At 33.6% G+C, this 26550-nt stretch overlaps 1 protein-coding gene across 1 annotated transcript in view; it reads left to right on the forward strand.

The window, feature by feature from the left end:
- Nucleotides 1-390: 390 nt before the first annotated feature.
- The window catches only part of LOC106672076 (neprilysin-1-like), a 46408-nt gene continuing 20248 nt past the window's right edge, over nt 391-26550 (forward strand). The window contains exons 1-6 of the mRNA XM_014403210.2: nt 391-496; nt 18225-18494; nt 18559-18606; nt 21119-21280; nt 21342-21425; nt 21617-21825. Coding sequence (XP_014258696.1) covers nt 18230-18494; nt 18559-18606; nt 21119-21280; nt 21342-21425; nt 21617-21825 — 768 coding nt within the window. The 5' untranslated portion in view covers nt 391-496; nt 18225-18229. The remainder of the gene's footprint in view (nt 497-18224; nt 18495-18558; nt 18607-21118; nt 21281-21341; nt 21426-21616; nt 21826-26550) is intronic.

The following is a 26550-nucleotide window of genomic DNA, read 5'->3' on the forward strand; positions in this document are numbered from 1 at the left end:
AAGAGAAAGTGTTCAGGGAGATAAAACATATTCATCGGTAACTTTTTATAGAAGTGTTCATCGACTTTCCGGTCCGCCTATTCTCGCTCTTTGTGTCCAAATCAACTCCTGAAGTTGGCCATATTGCTTAAAACACTCACACAACAGGCGGAAAAGCGAGGAGAACCGATTACAGTTGATAATTTACACAATTTTATTTTCTCTTCGCCGTTTACAAGACGTTCAAAGGTAACATTTCTAATTTCGTTGACATTTGTAAATAGACATCTGACGTATCGAACGTTTACTATTTCGTTTAAACTTAGATTCTAATTATAGACGTACGATTTCGATTCCCTTCCCTAACGTGATCCTTCTTGACAGTTCTTGCCGAACGGTGGTAGCGGCAGGATCAGCATTGGCTCGATCCTAATCTACATGTGCTCAGCAGAATCCGAAATCGGGCGGAAAGAGGGAAATTATTGTAGTACCATTCTCTACCTAACAAGGCCTGAAGGTACGATTACACAAACTCACTTTGTTGCTCCATCGACTTCGCTTAACATTGGACTTCTGTGTGATATGAATATCAATATTTCTGTGTTATTACTCCCTCTTGCTGCTGGTAGCAATAATTTTATTGTCGAAAGTCTCAAATTTTTATAATCTGGATGACTTTGCAACCGTAATTAAGTAAAAAAACACATAGAGAGAACAAGTTTAAAAAAAATATTAATTAAATCTTTTCATTCCCTCCTTCTTCATTTCATTTTTTTATAGTTATATTAATATATTAATTTATAAAGACTTTGGCTTTTAAAAGTTGTACCTTTTTTTAACAATAGTAATTACTATATGTTTACCTCCTAAAAACTTAAGAAATGCATAATCTTGAAAATTATCAAGAGAACTGTAAATTTTTCTAATGCTTTTTAAGTTTTATTTTTATTTTAATAACTTTAGGTAATTTTAAATGCAGCTTTATTAGGGATTGATGAAAATATAAACCAGAACTGTAAGTTGAGAATTTTAAATTTCCCATTCATGCGATAAAATGGTAAGTAAAAATTCACTGTGTTATTATGCCGGGAGTTTTCAAGGGTAGGAAACATAACACAGTTTATTTATTTTTTCAGAAGAGCCACCCTCTTAAGATTATCGTTACGTACATACCACCCGACCCAGCACCTCGCCTGTCCCGCGCTCCAATTTAGTCAATGCGATCTCAGAGATTGCGATCCTCAGAGAAATAAGGGTGATTTTTACCCCCTCGTCGTAATTCCGTCGGGAGACTCGGTTTATTTTCCTTCATTATTTCCAATTTGTACGTCGACGTGTCAATCTAGAAAGGTTTTTCGGGTAAACGGAAATTTATTTGTTTATATTTTTATAAACTTTGATATGTTATTTATTTATCGTTTTTTACATTAGGAATGTATACTTATCATGCCTGATTATTGGTTGTACAAAAATATTTCGGACTTAATGTTATTGTTACACTGAAGTATAAGTTTTTTACTTGGCTGATACATTACCATATAAACGTCAAAACCACACAGAAATAAAAAACAATCAGAAAATTTTGTGCTAGTCTTTTTTTTTGAAAATTTGTCTGCCTGAGAAGAGAGTAAATATGGAAACGTGTGCAGAGCGTGGAACTGAGGGAATCAAGCTCAAGGTGTAGGCTAGGTCCGGGGGGCCATTGGAATGATTTAATGATCTGGAATAATTCCAAAGTACTTAATCAAAAAGTACTTAGGAGTGGTGGTTGTACTTCGAATGTCTCTTAGCTGTTGACATATTTGATGGATATACAGATAGACATTTGGATGGAATTTCCATCACGAACTCTCTATAATGTGACACATGTTATATGTGTGTGAACTAAACTCAGTTAAAAAATTCGTTTTCTCTGTAGATGATATATTAAATTGTATAATATCGACATGTATTAAACGATGCTTAGTGACTTAAGCTTGTACGTTTGATGTGCTATATAAACACAAATTAACAAATATGAAAGTTGATTTTCGAGAAAAAATTATTACATTCAAATAGAATTTAATGTGTAGAGATTAGTGACCGTTAATCGATAGTTATTCAGATATCGTGAGATGCGGTCGGGTGTGATGTAGGTTTCAGAAAAACATTTTCTTTATCGTGTCAACGTTTCGATCTTTTATTGAGATCATCTTCAGGGCCTGGGATTTACAAACAATGTTTACATTTAACAAATACATTTAGGATGTGCAAAAGTGAATTTATACAATGCAAAATATATTCAAACAAAGTATTTCTACTCACTCAAAGTGTTTGACTTCTGTGTAATTGTGCCATTCTTGCGTGTCGTGTTGAGAGTGCCAGTGAGATTTTGCTGTTTTATGTTTATATATATAAGTTATAGTTTATATAACTATAGAATTTAATATTTAAAAAAGAAAAAAACAACAACAATAAATTTCAATGTAATCTCTTTATGAAGTTTTATTTATTATTTATTTATCATATATTATTTATTATACATATTTTTTCTTATCGCGTTGAAAAAACTAACTATGCTGTATGACATATAACTTGTAAGGTAGTAACGTGAAAATATTTTATATAAATGCTTCCCCACTAAAATTTGTAGCATTAGTGGGACATTTTAGGACTCTTTGACATGCCTCTGCCTCTTTGTTTGAGGTGTAATGTTAATTTGAGTTTCAGTTATCGTAAAAAGACACGAACAATATCTCTCTTTCTCCCTCTCCCCCTCTCATTCTCTTTCTTTCTCTCTCTCTCTCTCTCTCTCTCTCTCTCTCTCTTTTGTCTAACACAAGCCGACACACTACAAATTTAAATTCTTTTACAGAGGTTTTTTTAAATCTTAATCTCTTAATCTCTTTCTCTTTCTCTCTCTCTTTTCTCTAACAAAGGCCCACACACCAGACATTTAAATTCTTATACAAAGGGTTTCTTTAATCTTAATTTAATAATCTCTCTCTCTCTCTCTCTCTCTCTCTCTCTCTATCTATCTATCTATCTATCTATCTACCTACCTACCTATCTATCTATATCCATCCATCTATATCCATCCATCTATATCTCTTTATCTATACCTATCTATCTACATCTTTGTACCTATCTGCCTTTCTGTATTTATTAACGAAGTTTTATGTATTATGAATAGTATCAGAGCAAACAAATTCTATATTGTAAATAGAAAACTACTTCTTAGACCAGAGAAGAAAGTTAGAAAGAAAACCCTCATTTTGAATATTTGGTAACTTGGTAAGTATTTGGTAAAGCAAATCCTAGGAAAGAGGCACGAACTTAAAACAAGGTTTTCAAAAATAGTTTTGTTCTAGTCATTAGAGAGTGATTAAAAGTGAAACTTGGAAAGGCATAAATGAATAAATGCCGAAAAATTTGATTCCTGTTTTTTCTTTTACAATATTATAAATGCCAATAATATTCATTGTAATTTAATTTTTCCCTCAATATTTACGATTTACAAAAAAGTAAAATACATTATTTTATTTGGAATTATGGTGTATATTATTTTAGATACTTATTCTCACCCCTAAATTTTGAACTTCTGGGCTGGCCCTTATAAACAAAGGAAGAGTTGGTGTTTAAGAGGTTTTGCACACCAAAAATTTAAAGAGGTTTTTTAAATAGGTTCACAATTTTAAAACTTTTAAAAGCAATAAAGGCGTAGACAAAAATTAATATAAATTTATCAGATTTAATTATCACAATTGCCCGAGTTTTTGGGAGACATTAAAAATAACAATTGCAGGACTGAAAAATTGTTAAATTGGCACTTATCTTTAAGAATTGTCACGATTCAATTATTCCTAAAAAATATAAAGAAAAATAGCACATCAAATTGTGATGTGAACTACAAAAATGCCAAATCAAGCACTTGGAAAAAGAACCCCGGTTATGGATTGTAAAGAAAAAAATAAGTTCATCGAGTGGAGAAGATCGTGAAAAAATGTTTAAATAAATGCAAAAATCCCCAACCACAGCTTTCGACAGTTTATTAAAGCTTTAAGTTCAAACATTCCATAAAAATTAACAACAATTAATTAATTAATGAGATCTCACAATAATTAATTACTTCACATTTTTAAGGATGACATTTTTGTGGAACCGTTTTTATTGATCATATATGATTATTATTTTTTTTCTATGAAGTAATATGCAAATGGAAAACTTAAATTTACTTGGTTAGCATACTGAAAGTATATACCGTACTTCGGATAAAGATATAATCAGGGTATAAATATGGCGAGGAAAGCCGATGAATTTTGAAAAGCAAGACGTCCGTCTTGTTATTATTACCTCTTATTATAGGAATATGGTAAGTTCTGCTTTTTAAGAAGACAGTAGTTGTATGGTTTTGTCAGAAATTAGCATATTTAATTAGGTAATTTCGTATTATTGAAAAAAAAATCGGTATTTATTGGATAATAAAATAGCGAGACGTCTCGATTATAAGCAGGGTAGTCAAGCTGACATTCTAACATTCTATTTTTAAATTTCTGCGACAATATTTTTGATTGGATATGTGACAAATCCTGAGTAATATCTGCAAAAAATTACAAGGTTTGAGGTTTTTTAATTACAAGTACAATTACATTTGAAGTTGAGAGAGCCGAGTCAAAATTTATTTTCAAATTTGACGTTTCCAGTCTAGAAACATTCCAAAACCCGCCATTTTCTCCAAAGATTGATTCTTAAAATTAATCTTATTATTGTAATTATATAGAGCATAGTAAAATGGCCTAAATTGTTTATACAAAACGGACAAGTAATAAATAATCTTTGGTTAGACTTTATTATTTTCATTTACAAATACTTTTACGTTAATTAGTAGCTCAGTAGCTCAACTTTGAATAGTTGATAATGTTGCTCCGCGAGTCGGTGAACGTGATTAAGTTGAAAACCGTCACTGGGTGACTTACAACAAGTTCGGCGTGTTAGATTTTTGTAAATACCTTTTAACACGGAGTAACATGAAACTTGCGGGTCTAGGCTGACACAGGGACAATTCAACCTTAGCTAAAATAGCATTATTATAAAAATGCAAGTATTATCAGATTAATTAAGGTTTTTAGTTGAGATAAAAAGGTCGTTGTCACGAGCGGGATTCGAACCCACGATCTTCGGCTAGATACCCCGCTACTCTACCACTTGAGCTATTGCGACCTCGATCCACTGGGAAACCAACTTCCCATCTCAACCCCACCTTTTGAATTTTTCCTCCTTTTGCCATTTTTCAAATGTCGTGTAATCTATTTGATTCTCGGCGACAAATGAAATGGCCACGGAGAGCTTTAGTGAAGGTATACTTCATTTTCACTCATTAAATTCACTAGTTTTTTTGGTCCGATTAACCAATTAATATCTTTCAATTAATTGAGATTTTTAGTTGAGATAAAAAATTCAGTTTTACGAGCTGGATTCGAACCCACTATCTTCGGCTAGATACGTCCGAGAGGATCGCCGAGAATCAAATAAATTACACGACATTTGAAAAATGGCAAAAAGGAAGGATAATTCAAAAGGTGGGGTTGAGATGGGAAGTTGGTATCCGAGTGAATCGAGGTCACGATAGCTCAAGTAGTGCCCAGCGGCGTATCTAGCCGAAGATCGTGGGTTCGAATCCGGCTCGTGACACCGACTTTTTTATCTCAACTAAAAATCTAATTAATTGAAAGATTTTAATTGGTCAAGCGGACCACGAAAACTGGTGAATATTATTAAAAGTATGGTAAAAAATTATATTAACATATTAGAAGCAGTATGTAGTAGTATTAAATTTAATTTAAACATAAAAGTAGCACAATATAAAACCTAAAGTTAACACACTACTACAATTATAGTATGTTTTTGCAAGATTTTTTTTTAAGAAAATCAGTTAAACCTTCCTCTAACATTAATATTGATGGCTTGAGCAAACCCCTAGTGGATACCAAACTAAAGAGATTTATAACGGACAAAGGTCGAGGAAGAACCCCCTAATAAAGAAGGCTGCCACCTCTCAAACCATTAATCTCACGTGATTAATTGTTACATGTTTACCCCGTTTGGAATTGTATGTTGACACAAGAATGTTATTACTTGTTAAATTGTGGTAGGGGAAAAAAAATTGTAATAGCGGTTTTCCAATTATTAAAAAAATATATGAGTATTTCAATGTTATGTGGAATGATATTTACTTATTACTCTAGTATACATGGAAACTTTATTCACGCGGTTAACCGGAAAGAAAAGTTAGAAATCAATTTCAGGTATGTAAAGTAATTAAGCTTTATTTCTTTTCGAGAATTCGAAAGCTCTACTTCTGAATTCTGTTCAAGTATCTCGAGGACGAGGAGCCAAGCCTGAATGCTATTGGTTGTCAGCAGTTTCTTTAAACCTATCTTTTCAGCTAATTTTGCAAAACGAAGCACGTATCCAAAATTGTCTTATCTAAAATATGAGATGCTTGAACTGTCGGCAACGATTCTTCTTACATACAATTTCGAATTTATATTTTTACATCGTTAAAGGTCTCAAATCTCAATAGGACATGTTGGTATAAATACATATTTATTTTGATACTTTATTGTTTTCTACGGTTTAATAAATAAAAAATGGGTCCATAGATATCTGATTGAGTACATTTGTCATCAACTTTCGAAATATTTCAGGTTATTTTTAGGGTCTATTTATTTGAAAATCTTAAATTATTATTATTATCTATTTATATATATTTTTTAAGAGGGTTCGCAACAGCAGAGGTCATATAAACCCTCAGGGTGTCGGTGTTTTTAAAAAAAGCCCATTTGTAAGTATCTTCACCTTACAGTGATGAGTGCGTGTCAACGACTAAACCGTTGCGGCCACTGGTGACCCATCTTAAACTTTTAATTAATTTATAATTAGTAACGTCATAGTATATCATAAATTATAAACAAATCATATTTATAAATAAACAGACTCTGAGGATTACATTATATGTGTATGGAAAGCTTAGTGACAATTCTAATTTCTCGTGTTTTAACCCCAATATGATCCTTTATCATCATCATCATCATCATCTTTGTGCTGCGTGTCGATCATTCTTCATAAATACACACATTACTATTTTAGAACGTACCTAAAGTCTTTTTCTTTACCTCGGTCTCATACTATTTTCTCTCTTTCTCTTCCTCTCTTACATTCAGTTTTATTTTTTCTTGTTCTCTCTTCTCTCTACATGTTTGTGTTTTATCTTTTTTTTTTACTTTCTCTCCTTCTCTCTCTTTCTCACTTTATTTTCTCACTAACACTTGATCTTTTCTTTTTCTCTTTCAATTTATTATCTTTTTCTCCTTCTAATTGTTAATTTCACATTATTAGTCTCTCTCCACTGTTTTGCCTCTAATCTTTGTTTAACTTCATTTGCTCTCTCTCTCCTGTTTAACTCTCGCCTACTCTTTCACTCTCTCTCTTTCTCTTCTCTCACTTGATTTTTTTCACTCTCGCTTTCTTTTTTTTCTCTCTCAACCTTTTCCTGTTGTCTCTCCACTTTTTTGTCTCCTACCTTCCTTCTTGCTTACTTTCCCTCACGCCAACCACTGGCTCTAATAATAATAATAATAATAATGTTTTTTTGCATTATTTTATATACATTATAGACAAACATCTGCCAGATAATACTGGTGTATCTATAAGTATAAAAAGTTTATACATGACACAAAAAAATCACTTGCTCTGTTTTCTCCTCTCTCTCTCTCTCTCTCTCTCTCTCTCTCCCTCTCTCTCTCTCTCTCTCTCTCGTTTATCAATATAATGTAATTATAAAATTTATGTCAAATTTATTTAGAAGTATCATTATTACCTTATAGTTATTGTAAGTAGTATACCTGCAAAAACTTTTTTTCTATCTGTAAAGTATACCTCTTCGCCTTTTTCTCCTCTCTCTCTCTCTCTCTCTCTCTCTCTCTCTCTCTCTCTCTCTCTCTCTCACACACACACACACACACACACACACACACAAAATCACTTGCTCCTATATTTTTTCCCTCTCATTCTCATTCTGACTGTTTTTGGTTATCTTATTTTTATGGTACATAGGTCCTCAAAAAGCTACGTTCCTCTTCTTTCAAATGGTATGTTTAAAGTTAAAATCATTTTAGAAATTTTTGAATTAAAGCTAATTCAATCACATATACCGATAACGATTTCTTGAAAATCGGAAAACTTTTAGGTGTCAAAAAATCGATACACTTAAATTCAAATATAAATTCATATTTAGAATAATACAAATTCATATCTATAGGCGCTAAAACGAAGTTTCATATTAGTTTCAAGGAAAACAAATTATAACCCAGTTTACTTGAAAAAATGGGTTTTTGAAATTTTTTGGTTATTGATAAACTTTGATAGCTTTAACTATCACTACACAAAAAATTCTGTAAAATGATATATTCACATAGTTGATTTCAGCAAAATACCAAAAAACTTTGGTCCAAATCCTTGACGCACCAACCAGGTCGTCCCTCCTTGTTATTTTGAAATCTTGCTATCAACACACACTTCGAAATCTCATTCATTGTTGAAAACGGAAAAAATCTGTATACATTAGTTCACGAAACCCTGGACTCAATACTCATACCAACTGTACTCGCTTCGGCGGTACATGTACTATATATTTTTTTTGCTTTTTACATTTTTTACCAACCCTCATCTCCAATCATCCTGAACCCTTCCAATCCTCCAAGACGCTTGAACCACCAATGGCTTCGAAATTTCTTCCCTAATGAAGAAAGACTAGTTTTGTAACAGCAGTATAACCAATAGATTTACTTTTCAACCCCTGTATAATAAATTTTAGTAAAAAGCCAAAAGAATTGTTTGCATGATATAAAATAATAGAAATAAAATATTATTTATATTATAATATTGATAGCCTGTTCCGGGTAATTGTATTTCTGAAATGCGTATCATGAAATGCAGTTATCAATTGCGTAACATTATTTTGCGTAACTTTGACTCTGTTGAGTTGCGCGTCGGATGCGGAAAACCATATTTCCAACCTATATTGCCAGATAGGACTGATTAACACCTTGTAGGTAATGACTTGTCGTAAGGTGCAAACACTGAACCTGAGTATTGGTTTTAATTAGCGGGTTCGGTTGCGTTTCAGTGAGACGGTTTTAGTAATTATAGTTCCGCCACGTCAATCTTAAAGGACTAACCCTAAATATAAGACGGAGTCTTCGCACGGAATTCGTGTACCTGCTTGAGATCTCGTAGTTCCGTCATTAAGCGAAATATAGACACTTTGCTGGAATAAATTTTAATTCGCCATTTTCTGATTATTGGTCGACAGTGTCTATAGTCGCTTAGGCTTTGGCTTATCCTTATTCCCTTGAAGCTCCACTGGCAATATCTACTGTGTCATCTACGAGTTGAGCCGTCTTATTATCTGCAGTGTTAGTAATGTCAATCAACAAACCAGCCCAGTGATCAAAACCGCAGCCCCGACTTGTTGGATTTTTTCGTGACATCTAGTACAGGTTCTTTCTTTCCCTCCATCCAATCTTTACACGACCTGTCCTCAGACCACTCTCCTATGGTCCTCTCTCTTGACACAACTTCCATTCATACACCTTCCAGACCTTCTTTAACCAACAACCCAGTAAACTGGAAACACTTCAACATATCCTTAATAATACTTTAAACCTAAACATTCCACTTAAACTGGTAACCAAATCGAACAAGCTGTCAGTATTCTCACAAGTAAAATCCAACACGCCGCTCATCTATCAACCTACCCTCCACGCCATCACAAGTCTTCTCCGAATTCCTTCTTTCCCGAATATATCCGTACATTTATAACCTCTAAACGAAGAGCAAGGTTGCGATGGCAACGCCATCGTTACCCCTCTGATAAAGTAACATTTAACCGTCTCACTTATATTTTGAAACTCGAATTATCCAAATACCGTTCATCCCAGTTCCAGTCATACCTTGAATCCTTATCCACACAAGACAACACTCTTTGACTAACAACTAGGAAGGTTATCAAACACTACCAAGTCCCAACGGTACCTGGGCCAGGTCAAACGGGAAAAGTGTCAGCTACTTTCCGATCACTTTTCCACAGTTTTTACTACCCATCCCGATATGAATGTCACTTCACGCTCAGATCATATCAACTCTCCTCACCCTCTCGCTCTACCCCCAAGCCCATCCATCCCGCAGTCATGTATCAGATTCTCCGCCTTTCCTAAAGAAAATCCCCGGACCATGATTTTATTACGCCTAAAATCCCCCGAAATCTACCCAAAAAAAGCAATAGTGTACATTACATGTATTTACAATGCAATATTTCGCACAACCGTGATTCTGCTCTTGACACTGACTTTTTTATCTCAACTAAAAACCTTAATTAATTGTAATATATTAATTGGTCAAGCGGACTACGATATTATTGAATTTAATGATTTAAAATGAAGTACACTTCACTAAAGCTCTCCGTGGCCATTTCATTTGTCGTCGAGAATCCAATCCGATTACACGACATTTGAAAAATGGCAAAAAGGAGGGAAAATTCAAAAGTTGGGGTTGAGATGAGAAGTTAGTGTCCGAGTGGATCGAGGTCACAATAGCTCAAGTGGTAGACCAGCGGCGTATCTAGCCGAAGAACGTGGGTTCGAATCCCGCTCGTGACACTGACTTTTTATCTCAACTAAAAACCTTAATTATTTGAAAGATTTCAAAATAATGATAGTTTAATAATAGAAATGATAATTGCGAAAACTTGAAATATTTTTTGATGAAACAGCCAAATGTGTACACATTTTTTAATGAAAACTTACTACACATTTTTGCAGCGTCCTGAAAATTTATATCACAATGCATTGTATCCTAAAAACCTTGTAACAACCTTAATTAATCGGTCAAGCGGACCACGAAAACTAGTGAATTTCATTCCTAACCATCAATTTGGGTTTCGACCCCTCCATTCCACTGTTCAGCAGAGCTTCAGAGAATGCCTCGGCTTTAGAAGAGAAAAAATACTGCTCATTCGTATTTCTGGACGTTACGAAGCATTTGACCGAGTATGGCACCCCGGCCTCCTCTGTAAGTTAAAACGTATCTTCCCTCGTTCCTACTATCTTATCGTGAAATCGTTTTTCTCGGATCGATGGTTTAAAGTAAGAATCGGCATCGATTTTTCACCTATCACGCCAATCAATGCTAGCGTTCCACAAGGAGCCTCCTAGTCTGACAAGTCTGTCAGATTTGTTTATAACTAAACTATTTGCTAAATGTATATTTTGTACAGATAGCAATAAATAAAATAAAATACTTAAATAAGAATTTTTTAAAATCAATATTGACCTGGTCCAGAATATTTCCCCCACCTCTACAGCTCTTTTTCATTTAAACGGTTCATTCGTATGATAAACGCTCTTAGAGGAAAGGGGTGATGAAACTTGTGTGGAGGATATCTCAAGAAGCGTAGAAAGATTCGCAGATAGTTGGCGTAGTTTGTGATAACGAGGAAGATAGCCGGGTGAATTTTATTTGACTCGTCTTCCCATTATTCGCCGATATCAAAGATGGAAGAGGACTTCACACCCCTTAGAAGATAAGGGCAACCATAAATATTTGTGAACCCTCTACCGCCACCATCGTTTCCAAAATGGAGACATTTAATTAACCACATTTTAACGTTGTAATTCCAGTTGTTTCGTTTATGCTTAAAGGACAACTTGAAAGAAAAAGTTATTAAAGGCCGGACCGTTTGAAAACTTCTGCAATTCGAAACTCCCCTACATCCGGCCACAGCCGCCTCATAAAGTCTTTTTAAGGGTTGTCAGGTAGGCGAACACTTTGAAAACTTCACCTTTTAACCATTTCATTTTGTTTTTCTAATAAATTAAAATTTAATTAATAATTAAATATTGTACCAAGCTTTCAAATAAATTTACAAAAACATTTTTTTAAACGAGGGTTCGCAACAGCAGAGGCCATATGCCTCAAGGTGCCGGTGTTTGTGAAAAAAACACATCTGTAAGTATGTCGGGTTCGAATCCAGCGGCCCTGTATTCGAACCCACGATCTTCACCCTACAGTGATGAGTGCCGTGTCAACGCCTAAACCGTTGCGGCCACCGACGCCCCCGGAAAAACAAATTTTGTGATGCAATGGTTCCTATGTCCTGCTAATCAAAAATTAACGCAGTATTCAAATAATTATGATCTAATAATCAGAAATATTATAGAATAAATTGCTTAATTGCAATAAGCTTCATATCAACAATGATTATAATGAGCTGAGATCATCGCCGGGTCAATGTGTGTTTGTAATTCTTTTGTTGCTTTTACACGAAGACTAAGTGGATATCCTAAAATCCTGCCCTCTCGTTTGTATCAAAGGATTTCAACTACAGAATTGATATAAAACAAACATTACTTACACTGTCCATAAAAAAACCGACCACATGATTTTTGCACGAAAAAAGTCCAACTTTGGAAATTCATATTTTCTCAGCCTTCTAAGTAATACACTTGATCTCATTTTTTGTAACATTTTACACTGAACAAGACGGTTTTTTAAATGTTTTCCTAGATTCAGTCATTCATAAGTAAATTCAAAAATTCTGGAACATTTAATTTTTGCACATTTTACGAAAACTGAAAATTGAGCTGTGGAGCCAGGAAATCGTCCTGAAACGGCGGTCTGTAGCAATCAACAAGAACTTTTAATATGCTTTCAATTGGCCACCTTTCCACGTGGTGAAACGTGGTTATTTACACTCATCAATCACTCTCTCTTCCGTTTTTCAAGAATGCATAACTTTAGAAAGTTATGTTTTCGAAAATATTACTCTCTACAACTTTTGTTCTGAGGACTTTTTCAAAAAGTGAACAGGGAAGCGACAATTCTTACTTTCCCCTTTTGGGATGTTGAATGTTTCTGCTGCCGATAACCACTTGTTTACCTCATCGTGGAAATTCAACTTTTTTCCCATTTCACAGGTATTGTGGCTTTTAATAACTAAACAATAGGTTTATATAGGTAAAATGGGGAGAGAGAATGAATAAATTATAAAAGATGATCGGTTTTTTTTTCAAATGAATACATAAAAAATCAAGTTTTTGACTAAAAATTGCGAATAATTCGAAAACGGTTGAGAAATCGGGCAAAGTGGAAGGTGACAAATTGCAAGCTTATTAAAATTCTTTATCGATTGCTTCAGTGCGCCGCTCCAGGGCTATTTCCTGGCTCCAAATCTCTATTTGAACTTTCGTAAAAAGTTCAAAAATTCACATATTTCGAAGTTTTGAATTTACTGAGACCTAGCGCAGATCTGTGACTTAAAAGACTGAGAAAATATGCATTTTCAAAGTTGGCCATTTTTTGTGTTTTTTGGTCAGTTTTTGATGGGCAGTGTATATACATCACAAGTTTTGTCGCATGCACTCCTCAGTGTACTCGATCTTCGGGGTATAGTTGAACCATTCTCGCTAATAACTTACTTTCGCTCTCCAGTAATTATACACTCACCCCAGAGTACTCGATATTCCGTGGGGCTTGGTTAAAAAACCCTTTCCTTTCACGCTAATAAATTACATTCATTCCAGTAAATTAATACAAACAAAACCCAGACACGACACAAACACACATAAGCGGTCAAAAATTCCTAAACCCTAAGATAACTGAAGATCAATATGTGCCAGTGGCCGTGTCCCAAGATATCAAAATAATGCTTATAAACGTCAAGCCTTCTACAATAGTGCCTAATGACCGTGATATATGTAAATTAATTCATTGAAATTTTGCAATATATTTGGAAAATTTAATACTCTTATTATATATACGATACAACGTACTACTACTACTGCTACTGCTACTGCTACTGCTACTACTACTACTACTACTACTGCTACTGCTACTGCTACTGCTACTGCTACTGCTACTGCTACTGCTACTGCTACTGCTACTGCTACTGCTACTGCTGCTGCTACTGCTGCTGCTGCTGCTGCTGCTGCTGCTGCTGCTGCTACTGCTACTGCTGCTGCTGCTGCTGCTGCTGCTGCTACTCCTACTGCTACTGCTACTCCTACTGCTACTGCTACTGCTACTGCTACTGCTGCTGCTGCTGCTGCTGCTGCTGCTGCTGCTACTGCTACTGCTGCTGCTGCTGCTGCTGCTGCTGCTACTGCTACTGCTACTGCTACTGCTACTGCTACTGCTACTGCTACTGCTACTGCTACTGCTACTGCTACTGCTACTGCTACTACTACTAACTAGTACTATATATACTATACTAGAACTACTAATACTATAAATAAATATATTATTTCACAATAAATTTTATAAAAGAGTAATAAATTTGTAAATATACTTCACTGCTGTGTGTATCATTTCTAGGTGAAAGAATAACCTACCTGTGGGGCCTGACCGTCCCATGAGTGAAATCCTAAAGTTCAGATTTGAGAATAGTATTTATTCCGGGTATTGAGAAAAGACTATTAAAACCGATTTTACTTTGACTAAAACCGTCTATGGGCTAACCCTACATAGAAGATAATTACAAATATTTTATCAGATGTATTCAATGAGTTTGCTCATTTCATGTTACTGAATCAAACCTGCCTTGCATTTTTATACAAAAAAGTATTATCTACAGTTGATAGTATTTAATCTATTGAAAACATTCAAAATTCTGGCACAGCTTTAAAAAATGTACTTGCAAAAACATTTAGCAAAAAATGCAGTTCATTTCAACAATTGGAACGCTGTGCCAATAGAGTTTTTAAACTTTTTCAAAACGGCGGAACGGTACTCTCGTGGCTCGTATTATGGATACACTCCTGGTTTGCAAAATTAATGGCCTTTAATGTGACTTTTTCACGTTTAATACCCTTGACAATAGACGACGGGTTTGCCGTAGAGTAATAAACTTAAGACCGTAAATACTAACTTTCCTTCATAACTCGCCCTTATGAGTTTTTGGTTTAAACGACGCCGCATCAGGACAGTGAAAATTTGTTTAAATTATACTACGGCGATGGCGGACTTTTTTGACAAAAATATGAAAATCGTGCTTGTATTATTTAAAACTAGGCAAGAACAGAATGTGCGAAATTAATTAATTTCAATAAATGTAACAAAATATATTGGAAATTACAGATATGTCATTTAATAGACAATTTTTTATGTAAGGATAAGACCTAATTACAACGTATTGTATTAAAAACATACAAGAAAGTTACCCTATGTTATATAGGTATAGCACTCAAGTTCAACAGGTTTACTTAAAATAAAACTCCAATGGTACAGGAAAAAAACCAAAGTTGTACTTTAATAACAGGTTCCAATGTAATTTTACTACTTAAATCACCAAATGCCACTTCTTTACAAAAAATTATAGGATAGGTGTTGACAGTCACTATGGAAGCCTAAGTATTGTATAAGTTGTTGATTTGTTCAACTAAAACAGCAATTTTTTAAAACTATATTTTATCTTAGACAAAATTATACATAGCCACTAGAACTATCAAGAAATTAAGTTATTTAGTATTCGGGCGCAACTTTGGATTGTTTCGTTTTTACAATAATTACACTATAAAACGATAAAAAAGACTGAATTTAAACCCAACATACTTGGAAATATTTTTTTTAACGCAAGCGCCGTCGGGGTTAAAAATCGACGCGAATCCCCATAAACTAGTAATGAAAACGACTGGAGAAAGTATCTGTTGGCAGTACATCTTTCTAATCATCATAGATCGAGAAGTGGGTGTGAAGGTTTTGGTTGACAAGAGGAATGTTGAATATTTTTAAAAAGATAGTTCCTACTTGCAGTTTGTTGTTTTCAACGATCTGGATTTCGAGCTTATAGCTCATCATCAGTTTGAAGGAGTTCTACAATCACGTCTCTCGATATGAATTGTATCACTGTTTATTTAAGAGTCTTGCAATCCATGTCGAGAGACTCCTAGAACTCCTTCAACCTGATGATGAGCTATAAGCCCGAAATACGGATCGTTGAAAACAGCTAACTGTGAGCAGGAACTATCTTTTTTAAAAGATTGAACAGCACACTCACTCCATCATTTATCATTTCTACTAGAGGAATGTTGAGTTCGTTGTGAATTGTAAGGTTGGCGACATAGTAAGGAGTTGTAACGATTGTCTGGAGACTTTTGATTGGAAGGATTGGATGCGCTGGACGTTAGATGGCATGTTGTCTCAGTTCCACGCCAAAGTAGTCGCAGTAAAGTCTTGAACAAGGTTAATTTAGTTTTAACGGTCAAGTCAAATTGTGGCTTGTACTTTTTTGGTTTTTGCCTATAAAAATGTATCTGAGTGAATGGAAGTCGGTATCGCTTTGGTTTTGAGGTACAGTGGAAAATAAATAAAAATTAAGAGAATAATATGTACAGACATAAGAATATTTTTCATTTTAGAGATATTTTCGTTAAAATTTTTGAGCGTTTGTTTTCGTTTAAAATCAGGCAAACAATTCTAACACATTGTGCTGGGTATTGGTCTGGGAGTCGGTGAACCGTTGAACGGGCATGAGTCACTTATTGGGTCCGTTTTAACTCGCGGGTAAACTCGGTAATACGGAACCAATAAATGACAAGATGTCGGTTTAACATGACTAAGACAGTTGTAGTAACTGTAAATTACACATATTGTTTTTCTTGTTTTTAATAATCCATTTGTTGTTTGTTTTAGCTTGTAAAATTGGGTTTTAAGCTAACCAGTTTGACGAGATTTTTACCACTTAGACTGAATATTTCGCCTTTTTTAAATATTATTTTGCAATTGCAACATCTCTAAACAATACTTATTTTTTGGAATTGAATCTGTTAATAATTTGAAAATATATTATTACATACTATTTTTTTGTGATTTTCGTTATTTGTTTCATTGATTTTTTCTTGTAAAATGGTTAATTAGTTGTTCCTAAAAATATTTTAACTTACTTTAGAAAAATATAGAAAGAATTATTATTAATAGATGAATAATTAAGAATTAGCGGGCGAATACAATTGAATTACGTATTGAAACGACTTAATTTGTGACCAAACATCGTAACAGAAATATTTTAATGATTTTTACAGAAAGAAACAATCCTGTCTTTTTTGCACCAAAACTCAAAAACTCCCAAGATTCAGTTTTATAAAAAATAGTTTTTAGAAATGATAAAAGTGGGGTGAGTATGTTGTTTAATATTTTTAAAAGATAGTTACTCCCAGTATATTACAAATACTGTGAATAGGAAATATCTTTTAACGTTATTAAAAATTTCAATTAATTAAGGTTTTTAATTGAGATAAACAGTCAGTGTCACGAGCAGGATTCGAACCCACGGTCTTCGGCTAGATACGCCGCTGCTCTACCACTTGAGCTATCGTGACCTTGTCCAACTTCCCATCTCAACACCACATTTTAATTTTTCCTCCTTTTTGCCATTTTTGACACTGACTTTTTTATCTCAACTAAAAACCTTAATTAATTGAAATATATTAATTGGTCAAGGGGACCACGAAAACTAGTGAAGTTATTAACAATATTTTTTTTTAAATATCTCTGCCTTTCAATTTTCTACTTTTTTTTTAAATAAGAAAAACAGTGATAACTGTGAAACCATTACATTGACCCATGAAAACTAAACAGAAATCTAGAAGCACATCAACCACTCATCATGGCACAAACCTGACTTCCGTATATGAATTAAAACCGACGATGAAATTAAACTCACGTATTTTCTCCACATGACGGAAAAACATTGAATCATAGATTTGTAACCTAATTCGTACTTTACCCTCACTCCACCTAACCACAATCCTGATGATATGATTATAACATTATCCTTTAATCATAATTCAACCTAACCTAACTCTTACACTACGTAACGGGTGGAGTAACGAGTCCTACCAAACATAATCCTGACCATAATCAGTCTCTAATCTTAACCCTAACGTTAACCTATCCTAAGCCCACTCATTAGCACTAACAGGAAAATGAGTTTTGAGAAAAGTGCATTAGGTTAGAGTCTGCCCTTAACAGCCTGTCTACTTTTTGGATTTTTACTCTTTTTGATATTAGAAAACTCTCTATAAGTTCAATTGTCGTCTGAATACTGCACGATAACATGCCAATAGTGTTAACAACAGTTATTATTTTTACTGATGTTAATTTGTTTGTGTCGATGTCCTCAGGTGTATCATACATCTTTTTCTGCATTTCAGTTTAGATGAAGAAGTTGAGTGAAAATTGCTCTGAGGTGCCAAGCGGGGGTTACAAGGGATGTCTAGCGAACGGCGGTCTGAAGAAGGATATTTTCGAAATAGTGGAGAACCCTCTGGATCCTGGCACAACATCACAGAGAGTCGTCCTCCTCAGGACGGAGCATGGCACCCACAACGTCACCGTCATCCTTGTCACCGTCGTGTGCGTCTTAGTCATAGCTCTCGCCGTTGTCGGAATTATCTTGTATTCAGTTAGAAAATGCAACGCTGGTAAGAAATAAATAATAAAGAATTTTTATTGTTTCAATCTTTAATATGTTTGTTTATTTTTTAGGCACTAGCGATCCTGGAGTGTGCATTAGTGAGCACTGCGTAAAAACTGGTAATATGGTTTTTCTTGATTGTAATCGAATTCTCTGATAGTTTTGTGTATTTAAAGTGCAAACAAATCGTAAATGCTCTTTGCAAGGGAAACGTTAACAGAGTTGGTTTCATTGGTCGCTGTCCCTTGTAGAAACTAGACCTGTCCTTGGAAAAACAGGATTAATCCCCGAACTCCTTCTCAGATAATTTAAACCAATTGTCTCGTTTACTCTTGCCCTACCAGCGCCCTGCCCGGACCCCTAAAGCAATTGGCGGATTACCGAGGCCTCGACGGGATTGCATAATAAATTAACGAGAAGGTAATCGAGTTGCGACCGGGAATGACATATTTCTCGGCACTGTAAGAATCCCATTAACCGAGAGGCCAGAATCCAACCTCCTCAAAATTGTTTTTTAAATGAACTCCGAAAATTGGATCGGCGGTCGTCCGTTGTGTGTTAAATACGGAATTTAATATAACGTAAAATTCATGTTGAGGCACATTTAAAGAATATTGAGTTTTTAATCTGAAACGTTGATAATAATTATCAAAGATAGATATTTTAAATTATTGTCAAAAATAGATAATTATTTTCTACGATATAATATTCGTGCAACAACAGTTTGGGGTGGTTAGGGCAGGCCAAAAAGCATATGTTCTCAGCCTGTTAAGACACAGACCTGCTCAAGGTCTCATTTTTTAGACAATTTTACGAAAATTTCAAATTGAACTGTGAAGCCAGGAAATCGTCCTGGAACGGCGGCCTGTAGCAATAAATAAGAAATTTTAATATGTTTTTGCTTTTAATTTGCTTTGGTCACCTTCCACTGGGTGAAACGCAGTTATTTATTCAAAAAAGTGAATAGGGAAGCGACAATTCTTACTTTCAACTTTTGGGATGTGGAATGCTTCTGCTGAAAAAGAGGCAGATTTTAACTGAACCGCTTCTTGTTTTGGACAGCTAAATATACTTACGATAATAATTATATATTCCGGGCTGATGAAGAGAGTTACAAGAGCTTTACGATGAGCCGCGATAACCCAGTTAGCGTCGAGTTGAGATTGATGGGGTTTACATTATTGAACACTACGTCAATAATTTCCAGGGGTTGTGCGACGTAACTGTCAAATTTGCACACGTCCATAACTCAGCATTTAGTCGTTTATGTATATAACAATTTTCTGCATGGTGGTTTTAAATGTTTTTTTTCAATGGGGGATCAAAATGTGATGGAGAAAACGATTTGTCCTAAAATTGAAGAATAGCCGCACAACTCACCCCTAATGTAAAAAGGTTTTTTTACCTTTTTTTAAATATATTAGCAATTACATATATGCTTATGTATAGAAGAAAAATTTGATGAACGTGGTTGCATGGCGAGAATGAGGTTCTCAGCCTCCACCGCTGTCTGGAAGTTTCTGTGTCAGAAAGTGACCTCGATGGTCATCTCCGGGTTAGCTTATCAGGTGTTAACAAAGCCACCGCCGTTTTAGCGGTTAGGTCATGGGTTGTAACAAGAATAAACTGTAGTATAATGCATTAGGCCGAAGGTTTTCAAGTTATCTAGGACGTGGAAATGTTTAGGTTTTAGGTTATGAGGATAGATGGTGTGATCCCTTAGATAGAAGGGACATTTATTGTCCGAAGATTTTGTATTAAAAAACTAGATATAAGAAAAATAAAGATGAATCCCAAAAAGTTCTCAAAAAGTGCTACAGCATGCTTGGCACTTTTCAAGGTTTGAAAATAAAGAAAGGACAATTCCGAAAATCATATAAGTTCAGAAAAAAAAAGAGTGACATTGGTCTTCGGACAGAAGCTGAACTGGTAGACAGGAATAACGATTATGGGTGTTATTTTTGGCTGTTTTATAAGAAGAAGCTTCTTGAGCACTTTTCCAACGATCGGAAGTAATATAACATGAAACTTGAGAAAGCAAAATGATGAATGGTGGAGTGAGTGTAGTGTTCAATCCTTCAAAAAGAAAGTTTCTACTCATAGTAAGTAGTTTTCAACGATCCGGATTTCGAGCTAATAGCTCATCATCAGGTTTTAGAACTCCTTCAACCTGGTGATGAGCTGTAAGCTCGAAATCCGGAGCGTTAAAAAACATACTATTAGTAAGAACTATCTTTTTGAAAGGATTTATGAGTGTTTCCGCAGCCGACCTTGTTGATACGGCAAAGAACCTGATTCTGAGTACTCGTTTCTGATTTTAATAAAAATTAATCAGATTTTAGTCCAGTGTGTGTGCTATTTCGAGTAAATCTTTCTGTTTTGGTTTTTAATGATAACAGGAATATTTTTGAGGTAAACGGGATTAAGAGGGAATGAAAACCTTGGCTTGTCAAGTACTAACTAGATTCTAAACAGGTGTTGAACTGAATAGGTGGATTTGACAGGATTATTGTTTGGAAAGAGAATTGCTGTGTCATTGGTAGTTACAAAATTAATTTAAGCTTCTTAGATGTCTACATTTTTGTTCTTCATCGAAGTTTTGGTGTTTTTATAATTAAACATTCCTTACAGCTGCGTCGTTGCTGAACGCCATGGACAAGACTGTCGACCCGTGCGAAGACTTCTTTCAATTTGCTTGCGGTTCGTGGAACAAAAGACATCAGATTCCGGAAGATAGAAGCAGCATAAGCGTCTTCGAGGTGCTCTCGGATCAACTCCAGGTCATTTTAAAAGGTACATCTTTTTTAAAATTAATATTATGCAAGCTACATATCGACTGAACTAAACTTTCCAGGCGTTCTGGAAGAGCCCTACAACACCGAGGACATTGCAGCGACAAGAAAGGCAAAATTATTTTACAAGACGTGCATGGATATAAGTAAGAAATTGTATTTATTTATTTTTATTTAAAGCAATCGGAATAGATTAGTTTAATAATTAATTTTTTATAGCAAACAAAGATCATTCATAATTAATTGCTTTAAAATTTTAAAAATTTAAACACGCAACTTGTCGGTTTTTGAAAAACTTCAGAAACTAAAAATTTAAAAGTGTCTTTGTTTAAAACAGAACAGATAAGAGCTGTTGGTGATAAACCGCTTCGACAGGCGCTTAACAAGCTCGGAGGATGGCCTGTCGTGGTCGGTAAGGACTGGAGGCCCCCGGGCACCTCGATCGAGCACCTTCTTGGTACCTTGAGAGGTATCTACAACGAGGGGGTGCTCATCGAACAGTGGATCGGACCAGACGACAAGAATTCTTCGGTCAACATCGTCCAGGTGGGCCAAAGTAAGATTTTTTATCTTACGTTACCTAAAAGAATTCTATCAGGTGATTATTAAACTAAAAAGCTAGAAAACGTTTACGGCTGATAATTTTATAGATTTATTAAGTTTAATTTTCTCTGTGATTAGGCAATTGAAATCATATTTAGTGATTTATTAAAGAAAGGAATAAGTTGTACTTTTTATAAAGGCTGTCAAGAAGACTATCATAGAAAACATAAAAATAGGGCTTGCCACATGTACAAATAAAAAGAAAAATCTCCAATTATCCAAATTTTGTTACTGAACATTAGTACACTGAATAATTAATGACTCTTATATTAAATTTTAAAATATTAAAACTCCAATCTACTGTGAAAGTAAATTTTAAATCTGGCATATAACTGGAAGTATTTAAATAGTCAAATGCTGTGAAACTTTATTGAAATTTTATAAGCCTAACATGAAAGAAGTATAGGAACAGAAAAGCTGAAACTATAATAATAATATACCTACCTTTTAAAGCCCACATTTACGCTTTTTTGTGCTGAACAGGTGGTACTATGTAGGACAAACTTCAGATTGTTAGAAATATTATCGTAATATTGATCTTAAATAAAGACAGAAGATATAGAATAAGCCAATTATACAAAAATTTACGAGTTGTTCAAATTAAGCTGCTATTTCTAAAATTTTCATGTAAATATTGTTCAAAAATAAAATTGTACCACAATCTCTATATGCATATTCCACTAGGAATAATTACACTTAGAATTTTAATTTATGTAACGACACATTTATGAAAGTTTCTTCTTATGCTTTATGCTTTTGTATTATAATTAAACCAACTTCAATCGTGTAAACACATGTCTCTTTTTGAAAATTAATATTGGATACACTCGGAAAATGTTAAGTTGTATAAGGCATGACTTATCTTTATTTACACTCTTATGTTTATGTGTTTTTAAAATATTTAAATAAATAATAAATTAAAAATAACAGAAATGTGTTAATAATAAATAAAACTTAGTTTTTAAATAAATTATTTTACTGAGCGACTCTCGCCCACATGCAAGAAATTTTTCTTACTGAGAGCAGACTGAATTTTGTTTTCTATTTTAAGTGTACTTGTTATTACAGATATTTATTTTGTTATAATAAAAAATAAACTGCAATTCTTCTTCCATGCAGTACTTTAATAAATTGATTTGTTGTCTCTATGCTTCTTTTATGACGAAGTGATTATATTCTTTAGTAACTTGTTACAAGTGAGAAAAATTCCGTTCTTTGTCACTATAAAAATATTTTTTTGTCCCACTATAGTTTTATCTGTGTACCCAATATGGTTTATTTAAATCAAAATTTTATAGTTTTCATTGACCAATGTGTATCAGCTCAGCAGTGGAAACTACCAAAACAACTTCGTTAAACGATGAATTTATTATATGTCGTAAGTTTGTTCAGTTTGATTATTTTGATTTTAATTCGATTACGATTAAGGTTCACACCAAAACAGACATTTAAAAACTGTTGGTATATTTTTCCGTCATGAACAGAATTATCGGGAAAGTTCTTTTATACGTCTTTTTTTCTTGTCTAAAACAGTTATCTACTGTACAAAATGCACCTTTTCTTCTTCTCATATTTGACTAACTTACTTGCAAAATATTAGTATATATCAGTGTATGTGAACACAGCACAAATATATGTTGAAATACAAAAATATAGAAAAAGCAAAATAGGTCTAGCCTTTCAAAAACACTCAATTTTACAACAATAACAACTAATCGCAGGTGGTAAAAAAAAAAAAAAAACAGTTAAAACGAAAAGAGAATAAATAATGTTGAATGTTTTTATAACAAAAATAACGCAGTAAAAACTTTATGAACCAAGAAAAATTTACTTAAACTTTAGGATGTACATTTGAAACACGTAAGAGTTTATTTTCTAAGTGATTATGTATTTTGTTTGGAAAAGTTTGCAATAAAAAATGAATCTCATAGGGTTTTTAATTGGTGTAGTCAAATTTAGCGGGATTAACATTTTATGAGAAATGTGTGAGATATATATTATGGATTTAAGTCGGGAAAAATTGAAGTAACCTAAAAAGTGATATATCTAGGATAAAATGAAGAATAATACTTTGGATAATAGAGACTTTTTAGTTCAATTTGGTGGATTCAATTGTTGGAGGATAACCTTATGAAACCGTCTGTCACGGGATACCCTGTGCCACATTTTTATGTACGTACGTTTGTAACCCCATTTTTCTTTCTTACGGGTCATTTGTCTGTACGTTATCATAGTCATAAGGTTCTAAATTCCGCATAGAAAAACGGATGACAAGACGTACAACGTAATCCTCGGCAATATTTAAACATTCTTCAAGAACTGAAAAAAAAATTTCACTTATCTTAATCGAAAAGCGAAATGTGAAAAACTAAACAACAAAATGAACGAACACCAAAAACGACATCCTTCTAAAATGAAAGAAGATAACAAAATATAACAAGAATTTTTTTATTTTAAATTTTTGAAATTTTTGATGATTTATCAGAACTTAAATTTCTAAACGGTTTCATCTGTTGATATATTTTATATGATATATACATATATAATATTTATATTTATATGATATATTTTATTAGCATATAATATAAATAAATAAAATTAAATATATGAAGTAATTATAATTGAATTTTTTATTGCTTTTGTAGTTAGATAAACGACTAAGTTCGACAAAGTCTTACTTTTTCGATTTATTTGACTTTAAAAAATTAATAAAATTAAGTTTGTAAAGTTTTTTTACAACATCAATGTGCATGTAAAACGTACTTGGATTGAATATTTTCTCTGATGCTTTTAGGAGTAAATGCTAAACCAGTGCATCAAAACCTCGGTTACGGTTTAGCAGGCTCGCCCCTGTTAATTCAACTGCTTTCTCATCTCTCATTCTTAAACATAAATTACGCGTACACACACACACACACACACACACACACACACACACACACACACACACACACACACACACACACACAAACTGTTAGTACGTTTCTCCCTTAATCTATTCTTCAGTTGGATTAGACATCCCAAGCCATCTGCCGGTGACAAGTCTTGCAAAGGGAATTTATAGCTCTTACAAAACTGGGGGGGGGGTTGCTGGCAAATCTTGAAGCGTTGGCTTATAATGCGTTGTTTAAAAAAAAACTTACCAAGTTATAAAAAGATAAATATGAATTTTAGATTTAACCATTTTTTCTTAAATTTGTTGTTTATGTAATTATTGGTTTGTTAAAATCATAATTCGTCAGCTCCCTGCAATCAAAAAATCAATATAGTCGCAAATATTAACAATATTTTTTTACATTAATGATATCTTGTATCATAAAATAAATCTCGAAGAGTTGTGTACTTTATCCAGATAATTTGGTCAAAACTATCATTATAAAAATTTTTTTTAAAATAATGTAAAGGTAAGGTATGTACAATAAGGACATTAAAGATAAGGAAATAGAAGATGGTTGTAGATATTTGGGTTTCATAAATGTACGGTTTTACCGAAAACATAATAAAAAGAACAAAAAACAAAAAAAATGTGTTCAAAATCAATAAATATTATTGCATGGGCAAAAATGTTAAAAAGTTGATGCAATAAATCATGTTTGTAAGACCACACAGTTTGTAAAGAACAGAATTAAACAGCATGTTGACAGTTTTAGCCAATAGTTATTCAGATAACGTGAGATGCGGTCGGGTGTGATGTAGGTTTCAGAAAAACATTTTCTTTATCGTGCCAACGTTTCGATCTTTATTGAGATCATCTTCAGAGCCTGGGATTTACAAACATTGTTTACATATTACAATTACATTTTGGATGTGGAAAAGTGAATTTATACAATGCAAAATATATTTTTTTATATCTTAAATCAAAGTATTTCTAATCACTCAAAGTGTTGGTCTTCTCTTGTCCGATAACTTCAAAATCAAAAGACAAGGGACTTCAAAATAGCTTTCAAATATTATAAAACAATTCAAACAGTTTTTTCCCAAATTAAAGATCCCAAAATTAATATCTGAATAACTATCGATTAACGGTCATTAATCTCTACACAGTTTAAACAGTTGATCTTTTAGATTACGTCAGATTTATTTGTTATTGGTGTGGGATATAATAATATCTTGAATTTGTATATAAAAAAGAAAGGGAAAAAATAAACTGTGGTTAGTGACGTATGAGAAAATGGATAATGAAAAGCAGTTAAGACCTTCTAAGATAGTGATAGGGACCCTCTCAATGCACCATGACGCATGTTTGGAGCACATCCTTTCAGCCTGGCAAAAGGTTAACATCCAATTTCATATATAAATTTTAACTTTTTGCTAACTTTTTTTACAATTTTTAAATGTTAATTTTTAGTTATCGATGACGAAGTGATGTGTGAATCCCGAATAAATTTGGTATAGGAGGAAACGCAGACATAAACCTAAACGCTCATTTTATGCGAGGTCAACATACTAAATCTTTTTTTTATGTCTTTAGCATAAAATAATCGATAAAGACGTTAAAGAATGTATGAAAATAATAAGGTCAAAAATAGTGTGGTATATCGTTGCTGAAACCGTATCGCGTTAAAATTGCTTATTCGACTAGTAAAACGATTCATGTGAAAACAGAATTAATTAAACGTAGCTAAGTTTGAAATTGACTTCCCTTCAACGGAAGTTTTTATCCAATAT

The sequence above is a fragment of the Cimex lectularius genome, unplaced genomic scaffold, assembly GCF_000648675.2.
Source record: "Cimex lectularius strain Harlan isolate CLEC.00 unplaced genomic scaffold, Clec_2.1 scaffold262, whole genome shotgun sequence".
NCBI classification, from domain to species: domain Eukaryota; kingdom Metazoa; phylum Arthropoda; class Insecta; order Hemiptera; family Cimicidae; genus Cimex; species Cimex lectularius.